Below are 21686 nucleotides of genomic sequence, written 5' to 3'. Positions count from 1 at the left end.
AGCTTTTCCTCATGAGACACACTGAGTAAGAGTTCCCAAATTTCATACTATGCAGCCACACAGTTAAGAAGTGCCAAAAGTGTAACGTGTTTCCTAAGTACCCTCTACTACATCTTGATAGAATGTCAAAAGTTACAGTCATCTCTGGTATTTCCTTCATAAGCCAGCTACTTCATCGTTATATTACTGGAGGGGGGTGGGTGAGGGCTGGTTATTTCAAGATCCATCCTCAAAACTGCCAAACACCACGCATTCTGAGATCACTGTCAACACAGCACACTACGAAGTCAATGCCAACTTTTTGAAAACATAGACGACTGCAGACACTTTGAAGCATGGTTGTTTTGAACACCATAACTTAAACCTGAAATTAATATTTAATAATAACTTTACCATACAGCCAATACGTTTTTTTAGCACCTCAAATAAAAAAACTAGCCATTTAAGGAAAAACGGTATTCCTGGAAGTGGAATCCCAGTTTCATCTTACTGAAGCAAACATTAATAGGGGAGCTGACGAATTCAAGTCAGAACGCTCAAATTCACCAAGGTAAAGCTGTTTTAACAATATTATGAAATAAATTCATCAATTAAAAAAAAAAAATCAGCCTCTCACTTCGCATTTTCTCCTGATCAGAACAGCTATACATACCACTATTTGACATTTGAAAAAGATTGTTCTTCTCAAACTTCTTGAAAACACTTCCTTTTATTTCAACGAACTGCAATTTTTAAAAACAGTTAGTTAGTTTTTATAGATAAAAATTCATATAAAAAAATCAGACAATCAAATAATATGCAAATAGATATACGATACACAAAGGTAAGGATGCTGAAAAAAATTAGGGTAGCTATATAATAAAGATACATACTTACATTATTGGACATCATGATGGTAAGCAGTGATTTATTGTGGGAGTTGAAGGCCACATTAAGGGTTGTTGCTTGAACCATTATAAGAATAGCGTGCAGGACTAGATAGCAGGGTTAAGGAAGCATATTTGTAAGTAATTTTTCTGCACAACAGTACTGAACAGCACCAAACTTCAAATTTCCCGTTTTGTTTCCAAAGTTTAACAAAACTTTTCTATCTCCCTGTCAACTAGTTTTACAGCAAGACAGTACTTAAACCTGTGTAATGTATCCACAGTGCTTCATAGCATGTAATAATTATGTTCATTTTTCTTGTTCTAAAAGAGCACGATGACATTACTCAGGAGGAACAGCAATACAATCTGAAGGAAGAAATTCTGAGATAAAGATTCAGAATTAGCCTAAACATTTCAGAAAACAGAGGAAAGTACAAGAATTCTAAATACATCACCACGTCTATCAGACTACGTATCTCTTTGCAGATCATTTTCATCAGTTCACTGTAAGGTTACTTTACACTCAACTCATATTCATCCTGAATATGCATGACTTTATCCCTTCATTTCAAGAACATGTTTTCAAGCTAGGTGTTTGTAGCATTCCATTAAATTACAAAACCCTACTGTCTTCGAGACCTTGTGACCCAAAACACTCAAGTATGAATAAGAAATCAAAGTTTCTGTGAACTATCCAATTATTTTTTTTTTCATTTTACTACACATGAAGTATTAAAAAAGCTGTCTCCTACTGCAGTGGTATACCATTATGAAGGGTTTTTTTCCTGGTTTTTTTTTTGTTTTGTTTTGTTCTTGGTTTTTTTTTTTAAAGCGGGTTAAAAGGGTTTTTTAATTCATTTTAGAAACCTGTAGTATTGGCACAGTACTACAATACTTTGAAAATAAAAGGAAACTGATGTAGGAATACTATCAATTTCTCAAATATATTGAAATAAAATAATGGAGAGCAATTACTGTGTAATTTATTTTCAAAATTTTTGCAATTAATTGAAGAAGGATACAGACATACAGCACTGCCATGAAGAAGTGAGGAATCACACCTATGTGAGCTCTTTTTCTTTCCTTAGGTTCTGTAGCTGTCCAATAAAGAGCATCCAAAATATCTTGTCCAAATGAAGAAAACAGACGATCAGCCACCTAAATAAGAACAACTTTTTACTGCCTTAAAGCAATATTTTTCTTTCCAACACTTGAATATGCCAACATAAGAACAGCTCAAACTAAAAAAAGTTTCATATATTTATCACTTTCCATCTCTTGTTAATTCTGTTTCCACTCTGGATTTCACAGTGATATTGTTCCTTTTATATACTCAGCAGCCTACCTTCTCTCTCAAATTTACTATCCCCCTTTCAACAGTATTTACAATATATAACCATGTAGTTATCTTAGATGCTTCCTTGGAAGACATACCAGTAGAGTTCAAGCTTCAGCCTTTGATAAAGCAATAAGTATTTCCTATCCCTCTGTGTTTCACAGAGAAAAAAAAAAAAAAAGTGAATTTCAAATGTGCAACAGGGGACCAACATCAGCCTGCAGGTACAAAAAGGACTGAAATAAGACTTGGCTGTAGTATTTCCTTACATCTTGGAATAAAGTATATACTCAATACAAATCTCAGCATAAAGCAAAATTCAAAATTAAAGGTACTATAACCAACAGCAAGTGATTAAGTGGGATCAGAAATTCTGCCAAAAAGGAGAAACAGTTTGAAAAAACTACAAATGTCTGAAGTGTAACTGAAAGAATATACGCACAAGTAAGGAAAAAATTACTAGTAGTAATTCCAAAGATAGGAAAAACATGGACAGCAATCTGTCCTGTTTTTGACCTTGACCTTGTAACTCAATACCACAGCAAGAAAGGTCACATGGAGTTCCACCAGTTCTCAACACTTCATCACCAGCAAGCATGTAAAACTGAAGATCATTATAAGGAAAGACTTTTTTCCTGGCTATACACTACACTTCAGTAATTTTAACACTAAGCTGCATGGGACAACAAAAATAGAACTTCAAAAATTAAATTTGGTATCACAATGCAAATGTCTGACTAAAAAAAGAGGTATCTTTCATTGCTTAGTAACTCAACAAAATGGAAATAGTTAAATATGAAAAACTGATTATCTTTACTTAATAAAGACAACTGATATTTCCTCTTACTGTCTTTCTGTAAGACAGCAATTTTGCACATGTTGAAACAACACGTAGCAATATAGAATTAAGTGCATGGTGTACCTGCAAATATTGAACCATACCTACTAACTAGAAAATAAGTTCTTGGGACAACATAAGTAAACCTAGATTTGGGATAATTTCCAGATTTGTTAAAGAGTTCTAAAGGTAAAGATACCAAAGGGAGAGAAGTCATATATATTAACTTACTCAAGCCAACATTTATTGAAGTTTCCTAAAATATGAAGGCTGAATTAGAACAAATTTTTACTGCATGTCTCAAGTAAACCATACTATAATGTTACTGTTTCAGTATCACCTGTGAAATAAAATGAAAACCATGAGCTGATGCATTATCATAAATCTGAAGTTGAAAAGCCCATCAGTTTGAGAGATATTTACAGTGGTATTGTTTTCGGCTTTTAGATTTTGTAAATTAAGGTGGTCTGCATTATTTGGTTCCTGCTCATTGTAATGACCCATTGAGTAATTACAACTGGTGTAGTAACACCAACTACAGAATGCTTAGAGTTTGGTTTTTGTTCACAATATTGTGAGGGTTTTAATAGATACAATGTTGGCTTTGCTTTCATTTTTATGTAAGCAGGCCTTGTTTCTTAGTTCACAGGGTAGAAAATATTAAAACCCACCACACAATATTGTTGCTTCCTTTTCCAAATAGGACTTACCTAAACCCTACATGCCGGCTCCAGGCTCCAGCAGAATTCCATGGTGAGTGCTGTCACCAGCGTAACGCACACTGGGGCTTCACAAGGAGCAGGAGCCGGTGGGTCTGAATCTAAAAAAGAAAAGTGTCATTTAAGCCAAATGTGCTGAATGCTCCCCTTAGGCTGTCTATCTGGAGCATTCAGCACATAATTTGAAGACTTTGCATTCATCATATCTGTCCAGGACAATATTCCCCGGACTTGGTAACAGCCGAAAACATTAGGACATTGTAAACATCTCTGTTGTTCAGTGATTTAACTAAATTAAGAAGATCTTCCTGTTTTGAAAACTTGTGAAAACGTAAAGTTTATTACTTTAAAAAAAGTGTATCTAACAGTTCCTTAAAAAGCATTGCTTGCATTAGTAGCAAAGACTTAAAATGAAATTCACCAGTCTAAGCAAGCCAATACTCCAACTCTTGAAAGCTGACTATTAACCAGGTCTTTCAGTGGGATCTCATGACATTTTCTGCAAATAGTGTGGCTGCAACCCACCATGGTAAAAGCACCCCTTTAAAAACATACCGTCTGCTTGGCATGTTGGGTTTCACGAGACACCATGGAAATTAAAACCTGTTTCCTACTTCCAAGTCTAATGTAATTTTTCTAATAACTATGAGTGGTAACAGACTTCCCACTTTCCTAAAAAGGAAATGAAACTCTGGCAGTACTTCTTAGTTGAGACACACACTTTTGGTTCTGCCAAACGTAGCAAAGAAACTCAATTCTTCCCTTCATTTAAACTGGAATGGCACATGGCTTCCAATTCACAGCAAATACTGCAGTCTCTCTTCAAATTACATGGTGAGCACATAGTGCTGTACTTTCTCAGCACTGTAAGAAGTGACTTGAAGTGGTCTTGAAATAAAGAGAAATTACTATTTTAAGCACGTGGATTTATTTAGTAAGTGATAACTTCTCACAGATTATGCAACTATGTATGGATGAATATTTCCCAACACAAGTAAAATCCACATAGTAGCTCAGTGCCAATTTAATATTTGGACATGTTTTTCAGCAAATCTAAAATCAAAGGAAACAAAACCCTATGAATCTAAACTGACGTGGTTTGTATGATATTTATTTCACTTAGGATAATAAAGTGTGTTCCTCATGCAGTATTTTCACGTTATGAGGAAAGAACAAATGTCTTTAGACAAAATATTCAGATTTTGCACAAAGTGTAGCTCTGTTCTAGCAGCCTTCAAACAAAGGTACAACAGAGGTTCAAACAAGGATTAATATGTTATTCAGAGATCCCAGAATCCTAGTAGAGTAACTCTTGTGTACAAAGCTCTGACTGAGTCCTTTTAAGAGGTTGTATTCCTAATACGTCCTACATTCGCAGGATGGAGATAAGATTGTAGCTATGAAAAACAGTATTTACTTCATGAATCATTGATAATAGAAGTGCAATTAAAAATCTCATGCTTTACATTAATAACAAAACCGAAGCAATTTTTCCCCAGAATTTCTCTTTATCTTACCTCCCAAACCAGAAATAACTTTTCTTGTTTCACTATATTCATTCAACTTATTATGTACTCCGGCTTTTGCTTGCTAGCCAGGACTGAGATAGGTTAAGCAGTAACATGTGTCCTTGCATATGATGAAAGCTATACTTCTATAACGAAGAATTAAAAACCAAATCCGTGTCTTCTACCATCTTATTCCTCTGCTCTCTCTCAGGATCTTATCGCCTATTTCAAATCAATAGTTTCTACTTTTTTCAATGAGTTCAAAACCTCATTCATTCCACTTCTTGCATTTCAGTTTAAGACATTTCTTCTTCCATTTCCAGTTCTCAATTTTCATTCAACTAAACTGATCAATAAGCTCCAAGTACTAGGCAGTATGAAACTATCTACAAAACTTATTTTTCACAAACTTGTCGGTTTCACTGCATCCAGGCTTATTATCACAGGTGTGTGCACATTTGTGAGAATACAATATGTGCCATATTCTAAGTACAAATGCAGTTATGTAACAATATTTTAGATAGTCTGAAGAAAGCGTGCTTGATATTCTGGTGCCAACATTCTTACCTCAAGCATGTTATAGATGATGTAGAGCTTTATGACAGACTGTCCCCTTATCAGATGATACATCATAGAGTAGTCAACATAGTGCATCATGAAGTAGCAGATGACCAATATAACTCCTTTGAGAATGTCACATACCTGAGCAGGCTGTAGCAAACGTCTATCACTGAAATACAAAGGGCAAAAAGTCCCACTAAATGTCATATACCCACAAAATCCAAATGTTACCAAGTCAGTATGAATTTACAGAAGCTGTTAATCAAGGACATATTTTAATTTAGTTTATTACTTCCCCTGCCCCTTACTCCAACACATAAGGAGCACCAGTACTGTGATAGACACTCATAGATCACACTCCTGAACAGGATCACATTCTCTTATCTGCCACATCAATTTAGTTAAAATACAGTATCTGTTGGGTAAGAGCTCCCACTTGTTAAAAACCTTCTGCATGCATGCCTTTGGGTTTTTAATTTCCCTTTCCTCTTCCAGCCAATTCTACTTATCATTTTGACTTCCCAAGTTACAGAAACTGTGTTTGCTATAACCAAAAGAAAAAAAAAAGCAGCAGTCATCTTCAATTTCAGTATAATGAACCAGATGCTGAGGAACAGGTTCTAAACATAATTCCGTATCTTCTTTTAGCTATCAGGTCTGCAGTATTAAATGCAAACAATTTGACATCAGAGCTTGAAGTTGATCTTGAACCAACGCAGGAGTTTTCTATCTATAGTCCCACAAGTAACCCACAAGACTAAATGAATCATTATACAATTTCATCCTATAAACTAGAACTATAAGAAGAAAACAGTTTTAGCTCAATTGCCACAATAGCAGCCATAAGCATAATAAAATTGCAAGGCTACGTATTTACTTATCTATTTATTTGGTTTAGTATTATAGGATGCAAAGCATTTTAAAAGCCTTCAAATCAAAAGGTTATTTGAGAATTAAATATAAAAAATAAGAGAAATAATTTCTCTTGCATGTATTTAATATATACTGAAAGGCTTTTGCAGAATTTAACATTTCACAAAAGTCGTAACCAATCAGCAGAACGCAAGTTATGAATTATCATTTTCTGTATTCTTAAATTAGTTGGTTATCCAGAGATTCACCAATGCTCCCATAATCTGATAATACGTTTAGAAAAAATTTACAGCAACTTGACAAAAATTCATGTTGTTTTAAAACATCTGAACAGTTACTTATGACCTCTGGGAGTCAAGACGTTCTACAGACCCTGCAGACAAGTCAAAAATCCCAGCTAACTGACTCATTCTATTTAAATACATCAGAGTTAGGGTGTTACACATTGGGGTTCTTTGTTCTCTTCCATTCAAAAGAAAAAGAGCCCTGAAGAGAGCATTCATGCATTATAACACTCACAGAATCACACAGTGTCATTCTACAATGGGCAAATAGATCATGCTCATTCTAGGAGTATGAGCAAGAAAAGTTTCCAGAACTCTCAGATGTACACTATTACACTTTGAATAGACAGCAACTGCTCCTTTTACTATATACTTTTTACTGCATAATCTGTACTAAAATTAATTATATTCTGAACAATAGAATTATCCTGGTCCAGCACACCAGAAAAGCTTAGAGTGGCTTTTTCACCCTAAGAGACATTTTCTTGCTTTCAGAAGTCATCCAGTAAGAGCAACCACACCACATTTTATTTCAGACCAAGTCCTTGACAGAAAACCTCAGTGAAATTTCTTTCTTTTCCTTCCACCCTGAATTGAGTATTAACTGAAAACACCAATTTAAAAACTTAAAGAAAACAAAGTGTCCATTTTCCAGCACATCCAGTATTTGCCTGTTGCTTAAAGACCCTATCACTATGCCCTTGCGTGACAAAAAAAAATAATGCACCCTCTCCAACCCGCAAAATGACGTTTTGAAAGTTTATTGCCCTATTTAACTACACCTGACTTAAATGATTTAAATGTATTAGCATATATTTAAAATTTCATAGAAAGCCCATGATTATGATTACCACTCATACACTGAGTAACACAGCATGTTCCTTTTTCTCCAGCCTACTTCAATTTTGGAAGTGTACTCAGAGTCATTTCAGTAAGAGTCACCCAGACAACACTCAGACTCCGCAATCCACATTAGGATAAAGTGATAAGGGTATAATTACTCCACAACAGTAATGCCAGGTCTTAGAATTTGAAAAAGAGAATCAGAATTTGTTACTCAGAAAATTAGCATCTTAATTCTTCCAGCCAACACCTACCTTATCATTAGAGAAGTACTGAGCACCTGGCAGACAAAACCTGACTAGCAAGAGACACTCGCTTCAAAAGTCTATGTTTTAAAAGTTTGGCAAGGTACAAGTTTTTGCAATGGGATAGTCTCTTGTTGAAATGCACTAGTAAGCACAACCTGTTTATGAAGTTACTGAAGCAGTCCAGAAAGATTCTCACAGGAAAATGCTTTGATGTCCACAAATCAATACAGACTGAAAATTATCACGTTAAAGGCTTTCTGGCTTACAAATAATATCAAAGATGCTCAACAACCAGTACAGTCACAAGTCACAGTTATTCTGTACTGTTAAACCTATCTGTCCTCCACTTGTGTTGATTTTCATCAGAATGACTACACTCGAGTAAAACCAACTTGGAAGAAGCAGATGTAAAAGTGGATAGCGACCATCACAGGGGAATATGAACTCTAAGAACATACTACACACAATCAATAGCACAAATGCTCTTCTAAAGGTGATCTCAACTCTGAAAACTAACTCAGGAGAATAATGGCGTATGAAGATGCATCCAAACTTGCACACAGCATCCTGTACACTGGAAAGATTAAGATCTTTTGAGGATGTGCTGTGTACAGAACAAACTGAGTATCACCACAGTTCCATTCAAAGGCTGCCCAAAATGGTCAGATCAACTACACTCGATTGCTGTGCCTTACAGGAATTAAGCTTTTGTAGAATTCAGTACTGTCAAATAATGTTTTTAGAGAATTTTACCTCTCAAGTGACTTGGATTTAATTTCTCAGTAGTCTGTATATCTAGAAAAAAACTGCAGTACACAATTTTTTTTCTGATGTTTTAACTAAAAATACACTCTATTAATGTTCTATTCAAAGTTGTGCAATAACTTCTTGTGTTTCTCATCCACTGGAGAAGCAGAACCAACAGTAATGCTGTGACAACTTCTTCAAAACAGATCTTTAAAAGAAGTTGCAAAAATATCCTCACAGTTTCAATTTACTCAGTCTGATGACAGAAGAGCTGTCAGTATCTCTAACCCCTAGTCAGTACAAGGGATTATTGCAAAGGCTCAGTACTGAAAACTGCTTTCTAGAAAGTGAAAAGAGTAAGAAGATCCTGTCATTATACACTAAGGCAGACTCCTTCATATTGACTAGGCAAATAATCTATGGTCTACAACTAACTTGTTTCCAAATGAGAGATTAACCATGGCTACTGCATAAATCCACAAAAGCAGTTTTGTTGCAGCAGAATCCTCTTCCACTCTGGCTAATAACATTTACAAAAGGATTTTGAGGTGTGGCTCTGAATTTAATATGGGATAGGGATAATTATTTCCTACAAAGACAAGGAAATTAAGTAAACGAATTAAGTCTAATGATTTGTCACCTTTTGGCAAATACACAGAACTAACTGCAAAGCCTGTAGTTATGAAATGATGCTCAGTGAGAACTGAACATTGCAGTTTTAGTATATGATCAGGTTCACATTGGTTTAATCCGTATTTGTCACATATCGTTCTTATTCTTCACATTAAACTGTTTAATACATATGAACACACACTGATGCGATTTTATTCCTGTCATAAAAAGTCTTAGCATACCCATTACACACATTACATTTTCTCCATTAATTTTTCTCAATATACTTTTCTAGTTAAGTCTCCACTAACTATGCAGTGCCAACACTGGAAAGTACTTTCAGAACAATCTTGAGTACTAAGTACTCGGACCTCATGATTACTATCACATACAAATTCATAATGCTGTATTGATCTGCACCATGAGTACTACAGAATCTCAAACCCCCCGCAACCAAAGAAAAAAGCTTGTATCAGCCAAGCTATGTCAACTATACAAAGGTCAAGAAACAAAGAAGAAATACATAGCATAATGCTGATAATACTTTCATTACTTCATTTGAAAGTAGGGAGCCAAGAGGTAAGAACTAGACAATACTGAGCTACTGTACAACTCTAGACACCACTGAACAGAGATACAAGAAGTTGAAACAGCTTAGCTCATTTCAAGAGACTGTGCATATTTTTTTTTTTTTTTACAGTTGTACATGAAATACGACAGAATACAGAGGGAAAGATTTCAGATGAAAATTACTTATGGGTGTTTCTTCTCCTGAGTCAGAAAAAAAGAACAATAAATAAAGATCGTAACAGCTATGTTATTTTATATTTAATCACTCCAGTTTCAAAACAGCAAGCAGTAGAATCTTTCTATAGAACAGAGTTGGTCTTTTCCTTCAAAGCTATCCCAGGCATACAGTGATGCTGCTGAAGTAAACTAAACAGTAACACTTTCCCCGCTTTAGTGAACTCCACTCTTAAAAGACAGTATCACGAGAGCCTTTGTCCAAGATGCAGCTCCTCTAATATCCTGCTGGATTCCAGAAACAATGTTATGTGAATTATTTCACAATTTAGCTGATTACACAGCTGAATGTAATTTAAATTACAACTTTCACATCTTAATAGTAAAAAGTAAGGCTTACCCATTCTTTCTATTATCCACTACATAAAATCCTGTATTGCTTTACTATTACTACCACTGAATACACCAAGCTGTTTAAATGTGAGATGATCCTTCAATCTGCATGAATTCAGAGTGAAAATCCAAGCAGTCCTCTACAGATAACCTCTCTCACACTGTAACACTAACCAGCAAGTTAAGACAACACAGGAAAAACACATGCAGGGTCTTCAATATTCTACAGCATGTACTTAACAAGATATTCAAACTCCTAAGCCTTTGGGTACATTTACCATTACATCTAATTGACAGAAAACCTCCACCAAAACAAACGCTTATGTCTCCAAATAACATAATTATACAGATGGGTGCATAAGGGGATATACAAGCTTATTGGTTCATTTTAATATAAGAAAGCGATGTGCAAGCCTTACTACTATACCTCCCTATTCCACCGCAGCATCCAAGAAGCATGACAAGCTCAATGCTTATCAGTGTTTGAAGCAGTTGAAACTAAGGCAGAATTTATATAGTGCACTGACAACCAATTTAGAAAAACCCAGTCTGTTACAGAAAAAAAATATTACTTTTTTTCAACACAATTCATAAGCTCAAGGTTTAATACTTATGCTTCAAACTTTCCAGTTTATGGTTTACCCACCTTGAGACACATTCAGAAAGCATGAATCCAAGTCTTTCCTCTGTTTAGAAAACCACTGGATCTGTATACATCCCCCCCCCTTTAGAAAGCTAAAAGCAAGCAACTTCCCTTATAAACAGTTAGGAAGAATTACTTTGCTATTCTATAAAATTAAATTAAAATACTATCAAATTAGAATATTATCAAATATTCTGGCTATCCACAAATTTGTTCTATACATTTTAGGAACAACAAAATCTAAATTTTTTTCATGATTACTTGCGACACTTTAAGAAAATCCACTCTAAGTGTTACAAAATTGAGTCAAACTGATTTCAAGAGATGCATATAACAGCTACCCAGTGAAGAAAAACGGTGTGAAAACAGTGTTCGTCATAAGCAATGTCCTTAGACAAGTGAAAGTTTAAGAAACTAGTTACTTGACAGTCATTTTCAAGGTATGTCTATTTGATACCATACTCAAATGGCCATGATCCACATTTCATATAGTAAGAGTTCTGTCTCCATCTACTGGTTGAAAAACATTAGGTTCAATCATTCATAAGGGCTGTGACCATACAAATGGTTATACTACCTGCATATAATGTTTGTGACTGTTCTAACTGAACAGCATGTTCAATGTCACAGTATTTTTCCTTTAAGTTATTCAAGAAGCAAAAACAGCTCAAGGCTTTCAGTGTACTGGCAACTACCCCACCAATCCCTTTTTGTTCCAACAGCTGTACAATTAAAGTTGCTTAAAGCTAAGTAGAGCATTATGAAAAATAAATCACAGTTTACTGATATTTAATATGTTAAATATTTATTTTGTTACAAATTAAATGGATGGCTTTAATATGTTACAAATCACAAGTAGCTAATGCACAAGTTTGCTTAAGTGACTGACTTCCAAAATAACCAAGATGAGGTATTAAGTGTTTTAATAAGTCTTGCTTATTGAATTTAAAATGGTTAAACCATTTGGAACATAAAATGCACACCAGGACAAAGAGGAATTTGTTCTTACTGTATTAAAAAAAGTCTGAAAAACAACCTCACTACAGTAGTCTATGGTATGCTTTTCAGCAACTGTCATTCCAAGAGGAACAATGTTTTCACTATATTGTATACAAAGTAATCTGCAGGCAAGTATACTTGTCTGAGTACTTAATTCAGCATCTGCTGCATACACACCCTGCATACATTATTCTAAACTTAGCATATGCCAGTCAGTGCAGAGTTATCATACAACTTCTTTACTTTTGTCTTTCAGGATTTCTGGTCCTCCTCAATGCTTCACTAGGCTAGCTACGTAGGGTTTTTCAGTCACCTTGTAGAGTAGTTTGGTTTTTGAAAAAATAATTTTTTAAACCAACAGGAATTCAGTACGTTTTTCATGTTTAATTTCATAGTTTACTGTATTTTTAATTGGTTCCTTTAGCATAGTCTCATCCAAATAATTCAAATTACTTTAAGCTATTATCCCTTCATAGTTCACACAGACAAAATATTCACTATTCATGTCACAGATACAGTAATTTAAAGATATGAATACACTATCATTGCTATAATGCTTTAGATGGATATTTTAATCTTAATATAATTAACAATCACCTGCATACATACCCATTTATAAACCATTAAGATAACAGTATTATTTCTATAAATGTTACTGTACTTCACACTATGAAAAAAACCCTTTTCCCTTATATAGGTTTATTGTTCAGCTAATAATGCACTGAAGAAGTGTTTTAGCACTGTCGTTACAAGTTTGAGCAAGTATTTTACAGCAAACCTTTTTCTAATTGTATTATTTATTCAACGTTAACACTTGGAAACAGACAACCACTAAAGGTTTATATTAGTTAATAATATATTTCAGTTATTGAAGTGGTGGTCTAGTTAAAGTTTTGTTTAGGTATCTTTTCTTTCTCCATTTTTACACAGATACTTGTATGGAAACTGAACTGTGGGATTTTGTTTTACATGTAGATATTTAGTCTTGATCAAAGTCTCAATGCTTCAATGTATCCTCCATTAATGAACCGTGGTATTGTAAATTTCTAATCTTATATGAAGCACTAACAAGAATGATCAGATTAACACATAAGGGGATTATTTTCCTGTTAGCATACTAAGTAAAGACGTCAGGGAAAACAAAACCCAAGCAAAACTGTCTGAAGGGCATACTTGCCCATATAGCTACACACTAAGAACTTTCAAAATGTTCAAAGTGATCTATTCGAAATATTTTCCTACGATTATGCTCAAGTTTGGAGTTAAGTTTGGCTTCAGGAAGAAAAGCTAGTTTTGATCAAATCGAATATCCAGTTTGAGACTTCAAAAATAGATACAGTTTACAGTATGCTGGACTTTACTGTTGTAAAATTGTGAGATATACAGACTAGGTGCTGATAAAAAAAACATGTCCCAAATGAAGAATTCTAAGATAGGGAGAGCTGAGTTTGCCAAGATTAGATGGCATTTAATTTCTTGAACAATAAAAAGCCTCTACATGCACACAACACAGCACGAGACCATGCTAAGAATGAAACGAAACCAACCTTGCTGTTAGGCCCCGATGAGAGCTGTCTCAAAATAAATAAAAAAATAAGGTTTCAAATAAGTGACAACCAGAATTAGCTTTCATTGAGCTTTTATTTTTTTTTTAAAACAGAATCAACTATAACTGAAGTCAGTATAGGAACATATGCTACAGTGCTGTATTTTATTATGCAGAGAATCAACTTCAAGTCTAATATTAAGACACCTGGCAATGAACTTTCAGAACTCCCCAAAACTTACTTTAAGCATTAAAAAAACCTGCTTGAAGTACACACAAAAACATAGCTATGAACCTCACTGAAGCATTATTTAGAATAAGCATAAAAAAAAAGCTTAAGGCACTATAAACTAAGTACAGCAGGGGCTACAGTTTTTCCAAGATAGCCTATTTTAAAATGGGTCAAATGGTCCACAGGCACTCTATGTAAAAAATGTTTTAAATCTGTTAAGATCACAGCCTATTTCCACAGTGATGTGAAGTTACATATGAAAATATACCTACCATAAACAGCACTGAATCAATTTCTTGTGTTGGATATTAAAACTAAGTGTTGGTTTCTCCTTTGAAGTATAATGGTTAACTTAGCTACATTGTTCATTTGTAATCAGTCTTTTTACTGATTACATGTAGATGTCTCAATTTGGATGACAGCATAGAAGGAAAAAGAAAATCAGGATTTACTCACCAAGGAGGAATCCCTGTGACACCACATTCCATCCTATAAAGGAAGTGAAAGTGCTCTTCCCTTCGGTCTGATTTACAAGAAAGAAAGAAAGAGAAGGTTGTAATGTTGCTACACTATGCACTGTTATGGAACGGAGAAAGGAGTACTTGATCTGAGAGTTTATTACAGAAAATACTGAATGCACCTGCCTTTTTTTGGTTGATAGAAAGCCACACATTTTCATGGACAGGTGTTCTACTTTCTCAATGAACTTAACTAGACCATAGGAAGTTTATGTATTGAACAGCGATTGCCCTTAGCAAAAAAAAAAAAAAAAAAAAAAAATTAGGCTTGGGAATAAGTGTGCAACAGAGGTTCAAATTTATTTAATAACCTGATAATATGAACAAAGAAATAATGTCCATAATAAGAATGCCAGTGTATTTGTTTGGTTTTGTTCATTTGGGTTTTTTTTCCTGAGATCCTTTCTTTATACAGTTTCTTTCTTGAAGTAATGCTGTTGTATTTATTTCCTACTGGAAAGCATAGATCTATGATTTCACAGGACAGCAATGGGAATTTCAGGAGGTACATATAATACAACTGAAGTTAATGATGTTATTGCTGACAGGATCTAAATTCACTTATTTCAGGGAGAAGAGAGTGGAGTAAAAGAAAAACATAGAACACATTTATAATCTGTATCTATTTCCATGTGGAAGAAATGTAAAGATCTTGCCAATCAATCTTCACATATAAGAAAATTCATAACCTACTTCTGTATTTTCTTGAGAAAACTTGAATTTGGAGAAAAAAAAAAAGTCTCACTTTCCATAACAAGTCCTTACTTGCTTTGTGGACAAGATGTAAAATGCCTTTAGGTATAATTAAATCCAGAGTCCCATCAGAGTTTCACTAACATACAGTTTTAGCCTTCATATCTGTGTTCTTCAAATAACACAGAGAGCTTTTCCACATTCCCACAAGAGCTTCTATTGGTGTGCAACATATTTTCAAGAAAAACAAAAAGTTAGCTCTATAAAAGTGTTTCAAAACAAGTAGAGAAATTAATCGGCCCAGAATCTCTGGGTCTGAGGTACTAATAAAAAAAAAAAAAAGTCTCTGAATTGTAAAAGGAAACCATATCTTTCAACCACAGGTAGAGTTAGTTTTAGGAACCTTATCGTCAAGGACTGTAATTATGGAAAAAAACTCCACCAGGTCCACTTCTCTTTCTACCTTAGATTTGTTGTTCCAGCAAAGTATGTGCTTTTATTTTGTCAAAGACTATTTTAATAAAATGAGAATAGTTTAGAAGACTCAAAGACAGCAATTTAGGAAACTTCTTTCCACAACTTGGAAGAAAATAGCGCAGAAGTGATTTTTTTTTTTTTTTGTAATTTCAGAAGATGTAATTTAATTTTGTGAAGTGTTTGTTAATTTTTTTAAGAGCATGCTGCTATTTCCAAAGCATAGCAACAGTGAACCTGCACCTGCCAAAAGCACCACAATGTGATGATTCAGCCTCTGCCAGTTTGACCACAGCAATTTAACCTGCAGTTTAGTTTATTTAATGACAGAATCTTGGATTCTTCTGACTGAAGTTTTTGAAGTTTTAAAGTTTCTCTACAAAATAGCTATGTTAACACCAATATAGCTCTGAAAAATACACATAACTAAATTTACCCAAAAGGAAAGATCAAGTGACAAGGAATGACGACTTAGCAGTCAAACTGAAGCACTTACACTGTCTTAGCAGAAAAAGGAAACATAGTTCTTTAAGATACATTACTCTCTGTTCCCTTTTCCCTATGTTTAAGCACTGCACACAATACCAGACAGGAATTAGCCCATCTTATACAGAGTGTGGTCTTACTGTTTTAAGGAAATAATGGGTAATATAACAATTTTCTACACTAAAAAAAGCAGAAAGAGTTATGAGAAAATAAATTAACAGAGGAATAAACTGGCAGGGAGACTGAACACTCACTACCTAATCACTAAGATGTTAAGAAAAAAGTCAAGATGAAGGGAGGAGCACTTTTATTTACTACACAGAATGGAATATGATGTGGCAGGTTCAAATAACAACTAGTCATGTCTCTCAACACTTACTTGACATTTGTGAGGAAGAGCAAGCTAAAAGATAAAGAGCCACCTGCTTTGTAAGTACCTTCTGTAATTACAGATGTGTTTTACCTATTGAAGTTTTGTTACAAACACATAAAAATGCATTTCCCGAGCTAGAAGAAAATCCCAAACGTTTTTTGCCATAACAAATCAAATTAGCATAACTAGAAAAACACCAGAAACCCAAAAATCAAAGTGCAGGCTCTGAATATTTGGAAACAAGAATCATTACATCTGAAAAAGTTCCATTACATACTATGAACATGAATTGTGAACGTTTCAGTAAAAAGCCACCAACTTTAAAACATTAATGAATTACAGAAAGACTCAAGTAGTGAACAACTAAAGAGAAACTAGGGAAATAAATTCCATAAACGTTTGAAATAACTGTGACAAAAGAAATTGCTTCAGGAGTTGTTACAGGAACAAAGCCTTCTTCGCTTGAGATAATCTCAGTTTCACTGCACCTTACCTGATAACACTTTAAAGTTAACATAGTCAAGTTGAATAGATTAAATTTGATTCTATCCTGCCTCACAAACTAAAAATACTGTCAAGCAAGCAGACTGAGTTTTAACATTGCAGGTGCATGTAGACATATATACACACACATGTGACTGTATATGGTACTTCCAGTGTTGCTTTCTTCAGTATATTGAACAATACCCAAAACCAGCAACTGGTCTTGCAAATTTTTAATCATCATTTCAGAAGAGCAGAAAACTTGTTTGTCAAAAGCAAACCTGAGTTTATAAACAAGGAAGAACACTTTTTAAACATAAAAAAAAGTAGTAAGATCGAAATGATAGGTTAAAATCCACTACATTTACCTGAATTTTAATATTTTAGCAATAGCACCCATATAAATATTTAAAAATAGGCACCTAATTTGACTTGCCATCAGGCTAAAACTAAATAGCTCTCATATTTTTTACACAGATAGGAAAATTCTCTTAACATAACAGAAGTCTGAGATTCAGCTCGAAATTAACAGCACAATATTAGAGACTGACACCTAGTGCCTATGTTAAGCATCACCAAAGTACAAATATTTCAACTTAAGACCATACTTTGAAATATTATGTCTTATGCAAATAGACTACCATTTGCTCTAATCAGAACATATATTCTAAACTATGCATCTAAAAGCACTTCACATATAAAAGACTATTAATAATGCAAATGCAAGCAACAAAAAAAAAAATCAGCTACCACAGATCAAGTTCACGTTTGGAGAAATCCAGAATGAAAACCCTAAAGTCCTTACTTATTCAAGGATATATTTATTCAACACTATATTTATTCAGTACTCCTTTTCTTTTAGGCTACACTTAAGGCTTACATAATCAGCTTTACTGTGAAATAGCAACTTTTATGAAGGAAATTAATTCTATCCAATTTTTGATGCCTAGACCAGAAAGGCAAACCAAAAATTCTATGTATTAGCAACTTCTTAGTATTGATCTGAACAAAAAAGCAAGGGGTTAAGATGTAAAATTTCTTAATATTATTCTGATTATTTAGTCCTATCCAATTACTCTCTAAAGAAAATAACACATTTTATACAGGGATCCTTTGAGTAAAGTTTACCATGGAAATAAGGAAAACTTGTGTTGTAAAAAAAAAAAAACAACAACACACTTTTGTTTCAATATCAAAGAGTCTATCAAAAGACATGAGCCAAGTCATTAACTCACCTCTAAGAAATCTTTAAACACTTAAAACAGATGTTAGTTAAAAAAAAAAACCACCAACCTATAGGGTAAGGTTACATCTCTGTCCTTTACTAACCTGAATGTGCCTAAGTGGTGCTGCTATCAAACTGTTGTGTCTGAAGGAAACAACGATGACATTTAGTGACTGGTGGCAAAGCTTAAATGTTGCACGCACACCTTTGCTTTGGCTAGTTTAGACCAAAACTTCTATTTTACACTGGAAGAAGTCATTGGTAGTTCACCACACTGAAACATCGTAAAATTAAGCACACGCATAACTATAGAAACATTATTTAAGGGCATCAACACCTTTCTCTTGAATCAACTTACCGTAAGCCATAGCAGGGCAAAGTGATGAACCGGAATATTGCCAGAAACACTCTCAAAGGAAGTAGGGTGAATACATAGAGAAAAGCATCCAGGCACAAAAAGATTCCAAAAAACATCAACTAAATTACAAAAATAAAATAGAAGCATGTTAGTAGTTTATAAAGAGTTACAGAAGCTTATAAAGAATTGTATTATTTTATGAAAAATATATCAGATTCATTAACCAAATAAGCACAACACTCTCACTTGTTCAGTCAGCTGAACAGCAAGAAAAATAACATGCTATGCACTTGGAAGACTACTCAGCAAAAATTCTGCACCACAAGGTCCAAGCTTTTGCAGATTTCCATGGCTCACCAAACTCAGTCTTTATTGAATAGATGAATTGCATTTGGATATAACTGGAGCTCATTTTCCAATGGTGACTTTCCTCTAAGATTACAAAAGTTAATGTTTTTAACCTTGGTGGGGGGGGAAATAGAGCATTTTCTACCTACCTCCTTTTTAATATGCTTTTTTTTAAAAAAAAAAAAACCACAACTTTTTGTTTTTACCTTGTTAATTTTCTACTGCACAGCTAATTGCAGCTGTGGAAGTTCTCCTTCAGAGAATATCTACCTTTTTCATACAGAGAAGAATATAAAATATGGTAATCTTCCAGCTGTCCTCAGTTTAAATGCTTTATCCTTAAGTTACAGAAAGAGTTAAAGCCATTTCATTACAGCCACAAGCCAAGCAACTCCATGATAATTAAACTAGACCTAAACTCTAATTAGAAAGCTCTTCTATACCAGACTCTCCCCACATGACATTCCTTCTTTATCTGCTCTTTGAATGTATCTAAGATTTAACTGAATGGGACTCTAGTCATGTGCTTTTATGCTTCTGTCAGACCAGAAGCTAGTGTTTTTTCCTGCAAGGAAATTCACACAGAAAGGCAAGCTTAACTGGCTACACAATTAAGACTAGCAACATCTAAGCAGGCCTAGATATCCATGACAGATATGCATTTACATGTGAAAGTTGTACGTATTGCTGATGAGAAAGGAAGACACTGGTTTGGGGAGGAAAAAAGTAAACCAAAGCACAAGTAAAATACTTCTATCTCCCACAATCTCTCTGCCTTTCAAAATACCTTCTTTGTCAGCTTGTGCAACAGCCAGTTCAATGTCCAATGAGCAAATATCACTGACAAGTACCTTGCTCTCACTCTTACTCCTCATGTATCCTTGTAACTTTGAAAGCAATCCTACAGAGTACGCTCCAGTACATCTATCTGCAAGCCACATAAGATGACTGACTCAGGCATAAGGGCACTGCTATCATCACTGAGCTGGCACTTTCCCTTATACTACTATTTCTACCAATTCTGCAGTCTGTACTTCAATACCACCACGACATTAAGGTCTCCTCTCTGACAATCACTCATTCACCTCTAGTACCATCTTCTAAAATTTCAGCAGAGAGTTTTCACTCAAAATTATCAGAAGCAGCAGTTACAAATAATGGATGAAATTATGCATTGCATTTTAATACATTTCTTTGCTAACTTTTAAACCGGGTGCTGAATATCCAAGCACTGAGGATGACTGGAGTTGAACAGGAGTTGGTTTGGGTTTTTTTTTTTTAATATCACACCCCATTCCAAAATTATGTACATGTAACAAGTGCATGTTAAAGAACATCTCCTGAGATAGGCTTTGACAAATTTACTCCAGTTTATTCTCACTCTATCTGATCATGACTTTCATTCCTAGTCTATAATTATACTATTAGGTAGTAAACAACACAAGCCATTAAGAAAACTCTTCTCTTCCTTTCCTAGTGTCTCACATGTTTATTTCAACAAAGCAGACTTTTGAATCACACAGTCAAGAGATTCCTGCAATGGGTGATGATCTGTACACTGTTTAGTTTGGTTTCTAGGTGCTCATCATGCTTTTTCAATTTTTTCAACAAGTATGATTCAATTTAATATAGCTAGTATGTATACTAATCTGGACTAAGCCCATGTAAAGAACTAACAAATTAATTTCATAATCTCTGTAAAAATATAACTATCACTTTTTAAATTTACCTGCTTATTTCTCAGTTTCATATTCTTTCATATTCAAAGTACAGACTGAAGTTTGATTTACCATGCAAAAACCATCAATTTCACCACAGCATCAACCTTATTTATAAGAGACTGTTGGCCTTCACTTGTTCTTATGCACTGAAAGTTTTATTGGAAATCTACAGTGATGATCCTTCAGAATAATTTCTGTGGCTTTGAGACGGCATGTAATAGTCTACATAATTACAATCGTGATGATTTAGAACTGTTATATTGTTCAGCTGAGACTCTACTATAACTGGAATATTCTACTGTAAACTGGAATAGATAAACAGTAAGAACGTGAAGATACCATCCCTGGAGATGTTCACAGCCCAGGTGGATCTGGTCCTGAGCAACCTGTTGTAAGTAACACAGTTTTAAGCAAGGGGGTGAACTACATCATCTCCAGAGGTCTATCCCAATCTCATTCATTCCATGATTTTCTGCAGTAACTGACTGGGAATTTAGTTTTTTAAAACCAGTTCTCATCATGGTCCAAGGATGAATTTAATGATACTGAAGGGAGAACCTGAGTGCTGCTGACAGAGTGAATCCTATTCACCCTCCCTCCTCCACTGCTCTTTCATCTTTCTACCCCTACCCCAAGCTATACAGCTCCCTTGCTGCCCTTGTGTGGATTCTCAAGAATATTGGCTGAACAAGTCAGCTCACTATCCTAGCAAAGAAGAAACAGAGCAAGAAAAGTGAAGCATTTGCTGCCTAATTATGAGCTGACTTAACACTTAAGAGCAGTCCAACATTTTGCATCACAGCTCATGCAAAACAGGCAGCATCCATAAGGCAGGAGACTGAAGTGGAAGGAACAGTGAAACAAGACTCTTCCTTCAATATAAGTTAAATTGATGTAGCCCTACCATGTAACTTCATCCCTAGAGATTTTGAGAATTTTAGCAATATTACTTTTAATGTTATAGTTACAATGCAGCCCAGACAAACCTTATTACCGATGTTGCCTTAGTCAT

General features: G+C 34.6%; 1 protein-coding gene across 1 annotated transcript in view; it reads right to left on the bottom strand.

Moving 5' to 3' along the window:
• Positions 1-21686, bottom strand: part of TAPT1 (transmembrane anterior posterior transformation 1) — a gene marked incomplete at both ends in the record, with an annotated part of 38183 nt that overhangs the window by 13298 nt on the left and 3199 nt on the right. The window contains 5 exon segments of the mRNA XM_010287975.1: positions 653-722; positions 877-974; positions 1892-2027; positions 5838-6000; positions 18606-18724. Of these exon segments, the coding sequence (XP_010286277.1) occupies positions 653-722; positions 877-974; positions 1892-2027; positions 5838-6000; positions 18606-18724 (586 nt within the window).

This window comes from Phaethon lepturus, unplaced genomic scaffold (genome assembly GCF_000687285.1).
Source record: "Phaethon lepturus isolate BGI_N335 unplaced genomic scaffold, ASM68728v1 scaffold53555, whole genome shotgun sequence".
Lineage (NCBI taxonomy): Eukaryota > Metazoa > Chordata > Aves > Phaethontiformes > Phaethontidae > Phaethon > Phaethon lepturus.
The sequence above is the reverse complement of the archived record's forward strand: the minus strand, read 5'-3'. Positions and strand labels throughout refer to the sequence as shown.